The sequence below is a fragment of the Triticum aestivum genome, chromosome 3A (genome assembly GCF_018294505.1).
Source record: "Triticum aestivum cultivar Chinese Spring chromosome 3A, IWGSC CS RefSeq v2.1, whole genome shotgun sequence".
NCBI classification, from domain to species: Eukaryota; Viridiplantae; Streptophyta; class Magnoliopsida; order Poales; family Poaceae; genus Triticum; species Triticum aestivum.
This window is the reverse complement of record NC_057800.1, coordinates 729,590,136-729,603,001: the sequence shown is the minus strand read 5'-3', so window position 1 is coordinate 729,603,001 and position 12,866 is coordinate 729,590,136. Positions and strand designations below refer to the sequence as shown.

At 40.5% G+C, this 12,866-nt stretch overlaps 1 protein-coding gene across 1 annotated transcript; it reads left to right on the top strand.

The window, feature by feature from the left end:
- The first annotated feature begins 6,509 nt into the window (after positions 1-6,509).
- LOC123063554 (uncharacterized) lies at positions 6,510-10,526 on the top strand. Its single transcript, XM_044487360.1, has 7 exons — positions 6,510-6,816; positions 8,252-8,351; positions 8,437-8,557; positions 8,757-8,878; positions 8,958-9,079; positions 9,593-9,752; positions 10,219-10,526. Exons 1-7 carry the CDS (start codon positions 6,675-6,677, stop codon positions 10,334-10,336), a joined length of 885 nt encoding a protein of 294 aa, XP_044343295.1. The 5' UTR covers positions 6,510-6,674; the 3' UTR covers positions 10,337-10,526.
- The last annotated feature ends 2,340 nt before the right edge of the window (positions 10,527-12,866 follow it).

Below are 12,866 nucleotides of genomic sequence, written 5' to 3'. Positions count from 1 at the left end.
AGGAAACAATGTATGTTGTTATGCGGTTTGACCGATAAAGATCTTCGTAGAATATGTAGGAACCAATATGAGCATCCAGGTTCCGCTATTGGTTATTGACCGGAGATGAGTCTCGGTCATGTCTACATAGTTCTCGAACCCATAGGGTCTGCATGCCTAACATTCGATGACAATCGCTATTATGAGTTTTTTGTTTTGATGTACCGAAGGTAGTTCGGAGTCCCAGATGTGATCACGGACATGACAAAGAGTCTCGAAATGGTCGAGACATGAAGATTGATATATTGGAAAGGTTATGTTTGGACACTGGAATGGTTTCGGATGAGTTCGGGCTTATACCGGAGTACCGGGGGGTTACCGGAACCCCCCGGGGCTTAATGGGCCTACATGGGCTTTAGTGGAAGAGAGAGGAGACGGGCAAGAGGTGGGGGCGCGCCCCCAAGCCCAATCCAAATTGGGAGGGGAGCCGGCCCCCCTTTCCTTCCTCTCCTCTTCCCCTTCCTTCCCCCTCCTATCAGGACTAGGAAAGGGGGGAAACCTACTCCTAGTAGGAGTAGGAATCCCCCCTTGGGGCGCACCATGAGGCCGGCCGGCCCCCTCCTCCCCTCCTTTATATACGGGGGAGGGGGACACCCCATAGACACACAAGTTGACAATTGTTTTAGCCGTGTGCGGTGCCCCCCTCCACAGATACACACCTCGGTCATATCGTCGTAGTGCTTAGGCGAAGCCCTGCGTCGGTAACTTCATCATCACCGTCAACACGCGGTCGTACTGATGAAACTCTCCCTCGGCCTCAACTGGATCAAGAGTACGAGGGACGTCACCGAGCTGAACATGTGCAGATCGCGGAGGTGTCGTGCGTTCGATACTTGATTGGTTGGATCACGAAGACGTTTGACTATATCAACTACGTTTCTTAACGCTTCCGCTTTCGCTCTACGAGGGTACGTAGACACACTCTCTCCTCTCGTTGTTATGCATCCCTAGATAGATCTTGCGTGATCGTAGGAATTTTTTTGAAATACCGCGTTCTCCAATAGTCACGTCAGAAGTTGTTGCGCCATCATGATCGATCCGGACGATTAACTACTCGCATGTCTATTTGCATGGGATGTTCTTGATTTTTCATGGCATTTTTCTTTGAACATGGAAAATGAACATCCCCAAATCTGATTTATATAAGACCATATCATGGCAACTTGTATTATTATTATGATGCCATTTGGTGTTGTTTTAATACACTATGACACGTATATTGTTACATACCAATGGCAAATGTATTGTATTTAGTATATTGTGACATACCCATGCCAAATGTGGTCTATTTTTTTCATGGTACTTTTTATTGAACTTAACATGGCAAAACTTAAAAAAATATGATGCCAAATTTATTGACACCTTGTTGAAAAATGTAATTTTAAAAAAGCCATGGCAAATATGTTTTTCTATTGATGTTGAATTTTTTGTTTGCATTCAAGAGAAAACATAATTTTCCTAATTGTGACATAGCAAGTTCATAAACATCCTTGTTTTCTTCAAACATGAAATTTTTATAATTTCAAAAAAATTCCACATGCGATATTTTATATAAAATTTCAAATTTGTCAGGTGGCATTTTTTATATATTCTTGGCAAAGTCCCTATGTGTTTCCCTCTTTTTGAAAGAACAATATCCCTAATTTGCCATATTTTTCAAAGAACCAAATGCCTAACTTTTCATGTGTCCCTTTTAGAAATTTCAAATAGGTTCCCTGTTATTTTAGAGAACAATATTTCTAAAACTATACAATGGTATTTTAGTTGTAGGTAGCATGTCATTTTTGTTAATTCGGCCGTGTTAGTTTAATTGTTGGCACTTTTTATTAATTATATCATGCCAACTTTTATATTTCCAGACCATGGTAATTTCATTGTAGATAGTTAGATACAATCTCAACTTTATTATTAGACGATGACATTTTTTAATTATTCTATCATAGTTTCAATTTAGGACAATGGCAATTCAATTATTTAGATCCTGACAACTTTATTAATTAGATGATGGCAAATTTTATACTAATTAGATCATGACATTTTATCATTTACACCATGGTTTACTTTATTATAGTTAATATGTGAATTATATTATTTATAGCATGGCATTTTTTTGTTTAATTGGACTATGGTAGTTTCATTTTAAGTAGCGTGGCAACATTATAATTTATATCATTTATTTTTTATTTAGATCATGACTATTTTTGTTCTCAGTTTTCTTAAAAATTTTTGCCATGTGCAATTTTATTGTAAGTATCTTAACATTTTTTGCTAGTCCATGATTTTTTTCTAAATAAATAGCATTTTCATTGATTTTTTTATTAAAAAATTTAGAGTTTTTTGGGTTCGAAAATGTCCATGTTATTTCTTATTAGCATAAAAGTTCTGAGATCCATCAGACGGTCTCTTGCATTGGGTTGCTGTTTGCAACAAATTGAATCGTTCACTGGTTCGATAATACCTAATGCATGTTGTCATTCTCTGTCTTTCTTAGCTCCAGCGAACATCACTAAGACTAATTCATTCATTGCCTCCGCCTTTCACAGCTAATGACGGGTAATTATTGGCATCATAAAACTAACACTGAAGTGCAAGCTTGCTTTAATAAATTTTATGTCGATGAGCTTGATGCACAATTGTAATTCAATAAAAGAATGAGTTAGTTACTGAAGCAATGTTGGTTGAAGCATGTTTTATACAAAACTTTTATATACTCATTTTCATCAAACTATAACCTAGCAAATATGTTTTATATAACTTAGCATAATTAACCACATGACAACATATCTAAACATAATAATAGTTTATGTGTTAATATAAGGTCAATCATTAAAATATACATTTGTTGTGCCATATTGAACTATATTTTGTAATAGACCTACACTTCTTTTGAGTCATTGCCCCTTAACAAAGTCCTTTCTTTTAACAATAAGGAGAAATATATAAAATCACATACTCTGTGTGTGTGGGTTGTGTCACTAAATATAGGATAGATATCCAACATGTATGATATAAAAATAATATGTAGACAACGTGTCAGCTTTATGATTAAATACAAGTAAATAGAAAATTCTAGAGTATATATGGCATTTACGAATAGGTTGTCAACAAAATGGTGCATGTTGCTTTACCTATCTACATAATGATTAACCACCTACACGACGAAACCTTGGTGACTGTTTTTGCATAATGGATCTAATAATCTAATAAGATGGCCACTAACTGAATCTTCTAATTGCTTTATCTAGAAAATCAAGCCACACTAAAGCTAACAAATAATACATCTTATATATATGCTTATATGCTTGTGTAATAACCTACTGCCACACGAAAAGAAAGATACCGTGTAAAGAAAATTAGGTTCACAAACCAACCAACAAATTATATATAATGGTTGGCTCAACACAACACTGTTCTTCCAAACAAATTCTCCCTATTTTCGGAGATCAAATAGACAAAAGAGAACTATTCATCAAAGCCCACACAACCAACATATTTATTCAGATAGTATCATCAGTACACCCGCATAAGATACAAGATCTGTGATTACAGCACGATGATAGATCTAACTAAGAGCATATATTCGAGTGTCGATCATTCAACAAACATCTTACAAGAACAAAATATCAAGCTCGAAATTTTGCTGCCAAGAATTTAATGTCAGTGGTCTACGACAACAACCACAATGATCACTAGCTAGCTACCAGTGGCATCGAATGGCCGACATCTCTCTCCCATCCCAGGGTACCAGCTTTGTCATGAACTCCACCTGGACTCCATATGTATGGATAACAATTATAAGGAAATGGAAGTTGCACCTATGAATTTTGCTGGGGCAAATTCGAAGTTACTGGGTCCAAAATAATTTCCCAATCACCAAGTTTCGGATCTCAAACCAATAAATTGATAAGCTGAACATAATGAGCATCACAAAAAAGTGAACAAATTCTCAACTTTCACCACCAAGCACAAAACAAGACCAAATCCATACAAGAGGACCAAATCCACAACCAAATTGGTACTTACACCGTGATTGATGCATGTGTAGAAGACACATCACCGGTGATCGTCCATGTTCGACATGCAGTACTTCATCGTTGGCAAGCAATGTGGGAAGGGGATGAGTGGCACTACCATTGTCTGGCGGCAGAGACTTGAAAGGACAAAACTAGCAGTAGACATGGCGACTGCGGACACAATGGTGCCTAGAGATGGAGATGCCACAGGCGGTGGCCGAGGATGTAGATGACGCAGGCGGCGGCGACAAGGGGAGGGTCGGAGAAAAGGGAAGCTATGGTAGAAGAAGCGAGGAGGGGATCTAGTGATTCAGGAGGAGTGAGGAAAGGATTTGAGCCGACAAGTGAATTTGCAAACAAACCCTCCGCAAAATGACCATTCAACATAACTACCTACTGGGGCTGGACAACAACGATGCGATGCACAAGTTCACTGCCACAACAATATGAACACTACAACCCCCACTCAACTAGTAGTGAAATTTGAGAACAACTTCAACCAACAAGTAAGCAGCGGAATAATACGAACGACATGAACATATGGCACACGATTTAACATGGAAAAACCTCCTCAACTTGAGGAGTAAAGAAACATGGTTGTGGACCGAGTGGTCCACACAACTTCACTATGAGAATTATAAGTACAAAATCTTCTCTAGAATCTCTAGAGAGATTTACAATACACTCTCTATGTTGCCAACTGATAACAACAACAACAATCATAGGAGGCAAGATTTCAGCAAAGTAGACTTTACACAGCTTCCGGCCCCTATATATAGGGTTGCGCTATTCGTCACCCTGGGTGAGGAATAGTTATTCTTCACCCCCTCTATTTTACCATCAATGCACCATAATTTTACGTTCCGTAAGTTTTGTTTTATTTCCGACGCAAAAAGAGACCGTAAGAAAATATATAATCGTCGTAAAAAATATTTTATGTTATGTAAAATTACAAACGTAAAAACATAGTCTAAAATACACATAAACTGTAAATTTTCTTGTATTATGACCTATATTTTTATTTTCTTATGTCAAATTTTACGTAGTGAATCAATAGAAATGTAACTATTTGAATTCCAAACGTAATTTAATTATGAAATGATCGTAAGATTACCTCGGGTGAAGAATAATTTATTCTGCACCCTGGGTGATGAATAGTAATATATATATTGCAAACTGCTCTTAAACCGCTGAACCAAACAACATCAAAATTGACAGACAAGTAGACACACGAGATCTTGAGTTCCGCCCAAAAGTTTAGCTCAATCGAACACTGTTTTCCTATCCAATCTGTCCGTCCCCCAAAACTACTATGTTCTAAACTGTAGGAGTATAAGCTGACAAAATCACTCCAAAATCGGATGTTCTACTGGCTCAATCCTCAAACCAGCTAACCAAATTAAAGTACTCAAAGTAGGGAACGAGCTCACCAAGTTCAGAGTCAATCTAAGTGCATTTGAGCCTTCAATCATCAGCCTGAACATTGTCTATTCAGAAGCAGCAGATCTGACAGAGACTCCTTTTCTCTCTCTCTCCTCTCTCTCGTAGGTTGTGTTTCTCCCTTATGTGGGCTCACTCTAGCAAGCTCACAGTGGCAGCCACTACCAGCAAAGATGGAGTGGCTAAGGTTTTCTTCCGTACTTCCTTCACAAGGAAGCAGTCTCAATCATTGGATGCAGCTGCGATCAACGGTTCACTTGTGTTTGGACTTACGTGGGCTGATGTTGGGCACACACGATGTTAGAGCATCTTCAACCACGTACCTCTAATTTGACCCCTTAAATGCTCGCGGACACGCCCGGTCAGTGACCGGATGTGTCCATTTTGAGCCCCTATTTTTTTGTCCACGCACCACACTTCTTATATTTTTTTCTCATATGTCTAGTCACTTGCACGTGATTGGTGAAAAAGAAGAGAAAAAGAAAAGAATGAATAAAGAAAGAGAAAATGTAGTCCGGGATGGGGACACGTCATTGGCGGACTGACCGGGCATATCCGGGCGCGTCCGCAAGTCCTCATATTTGAGATGGATACGAGGGGTGCCTATCAGGCCGGACGTTTGAGACACATATGGGGATTCTGGTTGGGTCCCGTTTGTGTGACCGGTCACTGACCGGACGACCTGTCCGAGCGTTTGAAATGAGTAGGAAGGGTCCGATTGTAGATGCTCTTACTGGATTCGAGGGACAACCGGTGAGGTGGCGTCACGCGTGGAGCTCATGCAGTGACCAGAGTCCACACGCCATATCTTCCGTACAACATTAGGAAACAGAGCACTCGTACTACTGCTATTCCACGGACGCCCGCGAGACGCAGCCACCTCCCGCACGCCCCTACCGCTACCAGCCGTCCGATCCCCTCCAGGCGCGAGCCCAGCCGTCCGATCGGCACGGGCGGGGCCCGCACGGGCGCCGCTTGCCTCTCCCGGAAGCAAGCCGGGCTTCGTCTCGGATAGAAAAAAGTTGCCAGTCAACCCGTGCAGGCGTGCAGCGGACGAACTCGATTCCCCACAGCCAAAAAGAGAGAAAACATCGGAAGAGGACGGGAGAGGGAGGAAATTTGGAGTCGAGGGGGCAGGAGAAGGGGAGAGCAGAGAAGCTTGGAGGGCGGAGCGCGTCGGCGATGGACGGCGAGTGGTGGAGGAAGAAGTGGGTGGCGTGGGCGGCGGCGGCGGCCATCTTCGTGGTGCTCATGCTCGTCACGCCCGCCATCCCGCAGGACGAGGACTACCACGACTTCGCCGACCAGCGCGACCTCTTCCTAGGTAACCAACCCCACCCCCCGTACCGTACCACGCATCGCCTCCCCTGAATCTTCGCCCCCGCGCCATGCTCTGCCTCTGCCTCGGCCGAGGGCGGAAGATTTTGGGGCGCGGCCTCCGCACCGCACGCTGCCGCAGATTCTGCTATTTTTAGCCCCTCAGATTCGTGATCTGGCGAGTCCAGCGGACACGATTAGAGCCAGATGGGGGAGATTGGGGAGCGAGTGAGGCGTTTGTTTGACTGAGTTATGCTCCCTTCCTTGGCATGCTTTTTGGTTACTGGCACACCAAGCAAATGCTTCTGATTGGTCGGCGTTATGTCTGCTGCTTTGATTGATTATATCAGTTAAATTGGCTGCTAACGCATTGGCTTGGCCACTCTGCACACCTCATGAAGGATGCTTACGAATGTATGTGACCAGATTCTGTTGTTTTGTTCTCTTAGGTTGGTGATTGATAGAATAAAGTTGCCAAGGGGGGATTTGGGAGCAAGTGAAGTGTGGATTTGGCTAAAATTACGCTCCATTCATATGTTTTTTTGGTTCATACTACAGAGGGAATGCTTCTGATTGCCAGCACTATCTGTTGCTTTGGTTATACTAGCTGTGCGCTGCCCACGAAACCTGCTGTTTTTAGCAGATTCGTGATTTAGTGAGACCAGCGCGCACGATTGAGGTGAGAAGAGTGGAAACTCGGGAGCGAGTGAACCGTATACTTTTTGGTTAATACACGAAGGGAATGCTTCTGATTGGTTAGTACACGAAGGGAATGCTTCTGATTGGTCAGCGTTATATGCTTTTCTTTGATTATATCAGCTAAATTGGCTGCTAATGCGACTGCTTGGCCACTCTGCATACTCGATGAACGTTAGGTTCAAATAATGGTACAGATGACGAGCAAACCCATCTGACCAGATTCTGCTTTTTTATTCTCTTAGGTTAGTGATTGATAGCATAAAGTTGCAAAGGGGGGATTTGGGAGCAAATGAAGTGTAGATTCGGCCAAAATTAGGCTCCATTCATTTGTTTTTCTGGTTACTACAGAGGGAATGCTTCTGATTGCCAGCACTATCTGTTGCTTCGGTTATATTAGCTGTGTGGTGCCCACGAATCCTGCTGTTTTTAGCCATTTAGATTTGTGATTTAGCGAGACCAGCGGACACGGTTGAGCTGAGAGGAGGGGAATTTGGGAGCGACTCAAGCGGAGGTTCGGCTAAATTACTTTTTTGCTTACTACACGAAGGAAATGCTTCTGATTGGTCAGCATTGTATGCTTTGCTTTGATTATATCAGCTAATTTGGCTGCTAATGCGAGTGCTTGGGCACTCGGCATACTTGTTAAATGATAATAATGAACAATGGTACAGACCAGGAGCAAAATAATGTGGGGAAATAGCTTGGTACTGATCGATACTGTTTTGTTTTGTTCTGTTTTGCAGGGATCCCTAACACATTGAATGTGCTCTCAAATATCCCTTTCCTCTTTGTTGGTCTCGCTGGGCTCATCCTGTGCCACTACAAAAACTACTTCAGGCTATGGTGCAGACTCGATGCTCTTACCAATTTAGGTTCCTTCTGACTCAAATTGAGATTTGAAACACTCTGATGTTGATCCTGCTGGCAGCTCACAGGGGGAGCTCTGGAGTTGGACACTCTTCTATGCTGGTGTCACTACTGTCGGTGTTGGTTCATCCTACTACCATCTCTACCCAAACGATGCCACCTTAGTTTGGGACAGATTGCCTGTGAGTCTTTCCTAGATCTTCTGTGCCATAGATCTAACATTCAGCATCATGATATTTACATCATCATCTCCTATTATGCATAGTTCCAAGCTTGGTGCCATGACATGTACATAGTGTATAGTCCCCAGCCCCTAGGAGGTGCTCCTTCTTTCTTGATTTTAAATATTTTGAGCGCTGACATATGGGCTTGTTTGTCTAGATGACGATTGCTTTCACGTCTATTGTGGCCATTTTCATCATTGAAAGGGTTGATGATAGAGCAGGAACAAAGTCCCTTGCACCCCTTGTTATTGCTGGTGCACTGAGCATCCTGTACTGGAGGTAAGATCTTTCGATTGTTTATCTGTACGTCTCAGAAATATTTCCTTCCTTTGACTTAACTTTCTTCTCTGTTATGTAGTTTCTTTGATGATCTTCGGCCATATGCAATAATCCAGTTCGTTCCATGCATTGTAATACCTGTGATGGCTATAGTTATTCCACCAATGTATACACATTCAAGCTACTGGTTGTGGGCAGCAGGTTAGTGTTATTGTTGCTCAATATCACCAGGGTGTATGCAGTTCCATTATTTGTGTAGATAACTATATGTGATTCGCGTTAATGTACTGGGTTATTTTCATAGCCGGTTTTCTCACAGCATAAGAACTGGTGATACCTTTTTCTTCTTGCAGGCTGTACTCACGATGCTTGGTTGTAAAAAAACTCACTAGAATTTCCAATGTTCCCCTTAAGTTCTTATTCTCTCAATACCATTGACTGGTGCCAAGCTGATTCTTTTTCCCCAGTCATGTCTGCTGTTACCTAGAAATTTATAAAATAGTCAACAGTCCCAACTAATATAAATGTGTATGAATTGCTGCTTTCTGGTTGTTGGCCTTTGATGAAGTTGCTAGAAGAATGAGTTATGCAGAAGCATTTATTTAAGCGCAATTTAAACATAGGCCACTGCAAGCATTTCTTCTAAGCACATTTTTTGCGAGGGTTTTGTAAGCGCATAGATACTTCTGTTCTGATTTTTCAAATTGATTTCAGGATTTTACCTTCTTGCCAAAGTGGAAGAGGCTGCGGACAAACCTATATATAGGTGGACACATGACATTGTTAGCGGACACACTCTTAAACATCTATGTGCTGCGATGGTACCTGTTTTCTTGACTCTCATGTTGGCAAAGAGGACAATTGAACCTGATAGGTATTTATCAGCTTATTCAATGCATCGCTCGAGTCTATTTTTGTAAAGTTTTAGTTCGATTCAACCACTTTAATCCGATGTTGGTATTGCTCGCTCTGCTTTGAGCATACAAATACACCAAGTGTTACCAAATATCAATAATATTGCCATTCCACTGATTTACCAAATTTTTGATGTTTTCGCTCTTTATGAGGTTGGTTTTTGTTCACTTTGGTTACTAGAATGATATCAGAATAAGACATCCACAGTTAAATTGTTGATATTTTTAGCATGAACTGAAACTTGCACGGCTAGCTCTTACCGATCTTTTCATGATGCGCTTCTGTTTATTCAAACTAATACTACTCTGGTTCACTTCCAGAAATCAATGTTTGCATTCATCATGTGCATGTAGTTTTCACAACAAGTTCACATTGAATAGGCCTTGCATCTATGTATCCATAATGTTTTTTCCTCTGTCATGCAGGGTAAGCTTACTCCAGATGTGGAAGATCAGTTGGAGAGAACGTGGTTCCCAAGATAGCAACACTGTAGACGTCAAATATGATTATGCTGCAGTTTCAACTACGTCTGAACAACAGTAGATATGTGTTCTTCATATGTACTCTACTCCCGAAGTGTAAAAATAGCATCGATCTGAATATCAGGAGCCCCAGCTTGCACGGTTGTGTATCATTGCCTGCTAATCAACGTTCGTATGTTGTTGTTCCTGATCAAAACTTCCTGATCATATCTTGTACAGGAAGGAAAAATATATATTAGTTCCCTCATCAACTCTTTGTGCTCTAGTTTTTGGGAACCTCAAACAGCCTATACCTCCTCCTGCACCTGGAAAGACCGTAGCCTATGTAACTGGACGGGGATCTATTGAGACTGCACCTGCTTCAGTTGTTGCTGCTCTTCCGAGTTCATTAAGCTGCATGCTATGGGCTCAACGTCTTCCGTGTGTGCAAGATAATTTATTGGCTTGCCTGTCTAAGTGATGGATTGAGTTCAGGTTTCTTACTCTTTCAAATAAAAAGTTCAGGTTTTCTTTGTAGAATGAGGAGGGGTTAATGCATCATCGATTTGGGATACAGGGCCACATAACTGCGATATAGAGGCGGGGGCTCTGGGCCTAGATTCCCCCTGTTTTATCATGCAATTGTTGCCATGGATTGGGAACTCTAGATTTTGATTTCAGGTCCCCATGTTTTCTTTTTGATAGAGGCCTATGGCTGATTCCACCAGTAAAAATGACATTTTTGCAGAACACAATAAGCATGATCTGCCATGCCATAGTAAGGCAAATGATCATGGCAAGATGATGACCTGATGATTTCTTTGGTAGAGGGAATCGAGACTATATATATGCAAGAGGCAGTTTTCCCACCACCACACAATGCATACATGGTGTTGGCTGGGTGAAACGGTCCATACTCCATGCTCTTTGTTTCTAAGATACTAGCAAAAAGGCCCGTGCGTTGCAACGGGAGAAAAAAATACCACACGCTCTTAATTTACAAAAAATGTTCTATAATTGAGAATATGTAGCTATTTCTTAAATAAATGAAGAGTTTAAAAGGTTGTTAAAAAGATACAGGATTTTTTAATCATAAAAAGAGATTTTTTTTGTCTGGAAAAGAACATTTTTTATGGTCTCCTGTTGACGCCCATATTTCATCACTATTTCTTGCCGTACATGTCATAGGTATTGGTTCCTGTTTTATCACTATTTATTTCTGATCAAACTTGTCTTTGATTTTATTTTATTTTCATGCATGCCTCCATTTTTTTTCATGCATGTCCTCTTTTTCTTCTTCTTCTTATATATAGGAGAATAGCGCAACATCTCATCTTTATCAGATCTCCTCTGCATTTCTCTTTTATTTATTTTATAGCGGACATCCCATCTTTATTGGGTCCTTTTATTTCTTGTCATGCATGTCCTTATTTAGGTGTCTCTAACAAATTTATCTTTTATTTGATGTCCAATCCTGATTTTGCTGAGGTGTTCATCCCCAATCTGAATCAGTACCGATATGAAAAAACCCCGGATAATGCATTGTTGATTACCATTGCAGCCTAGATAATATTTTTTTTAATTGTTAACAGGTAAAATAACATCATATTTAGATTCTACATATTTTTCTAATCAAATTCCATATATAATATGTTAAATTTGGAGTTACGGTTTAAAAGATATGAGTATTTAAAAAAACATTTGATATGTATTACGGGTTTAATGTCAGAAATATCAAGGGATTTTCTACAAAATAGCATGACGGACTAAAAATACCTATTTCTTTTATTAGTAAAAAAATAGGTATAGATTAGAGTAAACCAATAGAAAAATCATATTTTGGTTCAATAAATTTGTGAGCCAATAGAGGGACACGCAAATAGAGTTCATGTTGAACCAGGATGGGAGGAGAGCCAATAGAGAGATTTCCTGTTGAACCAACATGGGAGAAGTGCTAGGACCAAAACAATTGGAAGGAATTGATCAAAAAACTGATGAAGGATTAGTCGGATTTTGGTGTAAAATATGGGATAGTTGAGAAGATAACCGCGTCTACTCTTGGTGAATTTTTCTTTTTATTCTCGATGGGAACAACATATATAGTGAGTCGGTTCAATGATTACCGAGAGTAAAACATAAGGTAAATGGCCTAAGCAAAGCCCCTGGTTCAACTAAATTACAGTAAACAGTAACTAAAGCAATAAGCCAAGTAACAACAGCCATTGGATCTTGCCATGGTTGGATAACCGACTGTGCCCTTCTCTTGTGTTGCTCTGATTTGACTGGGTTATTTCATAGTTGATTTTCCTACAGCATAAAAACTGGTGATATACCTTTTTCTTTTGAGAGTCTGTACTCATGATGCTTGGTTATAAACCATAGTTGCCTTGAAGTTCATAGAAAACTCACTAGAAGTTATATTGTTCCCCTTATTAAGTTTTTATTCTCTCAATACCATTGACCGGTGCCAAGATGATTCTGTTTCCCCAGTCATTTCTGCTGTTATCTAGAAATTTATCAAGCAGTCAACGTCCAATTAATATAAATATATCTGAACTTCTCCTTTTCGGTTGTTGATGAAATTGCTACAAGAATGAGCTATGCAGAAGCAT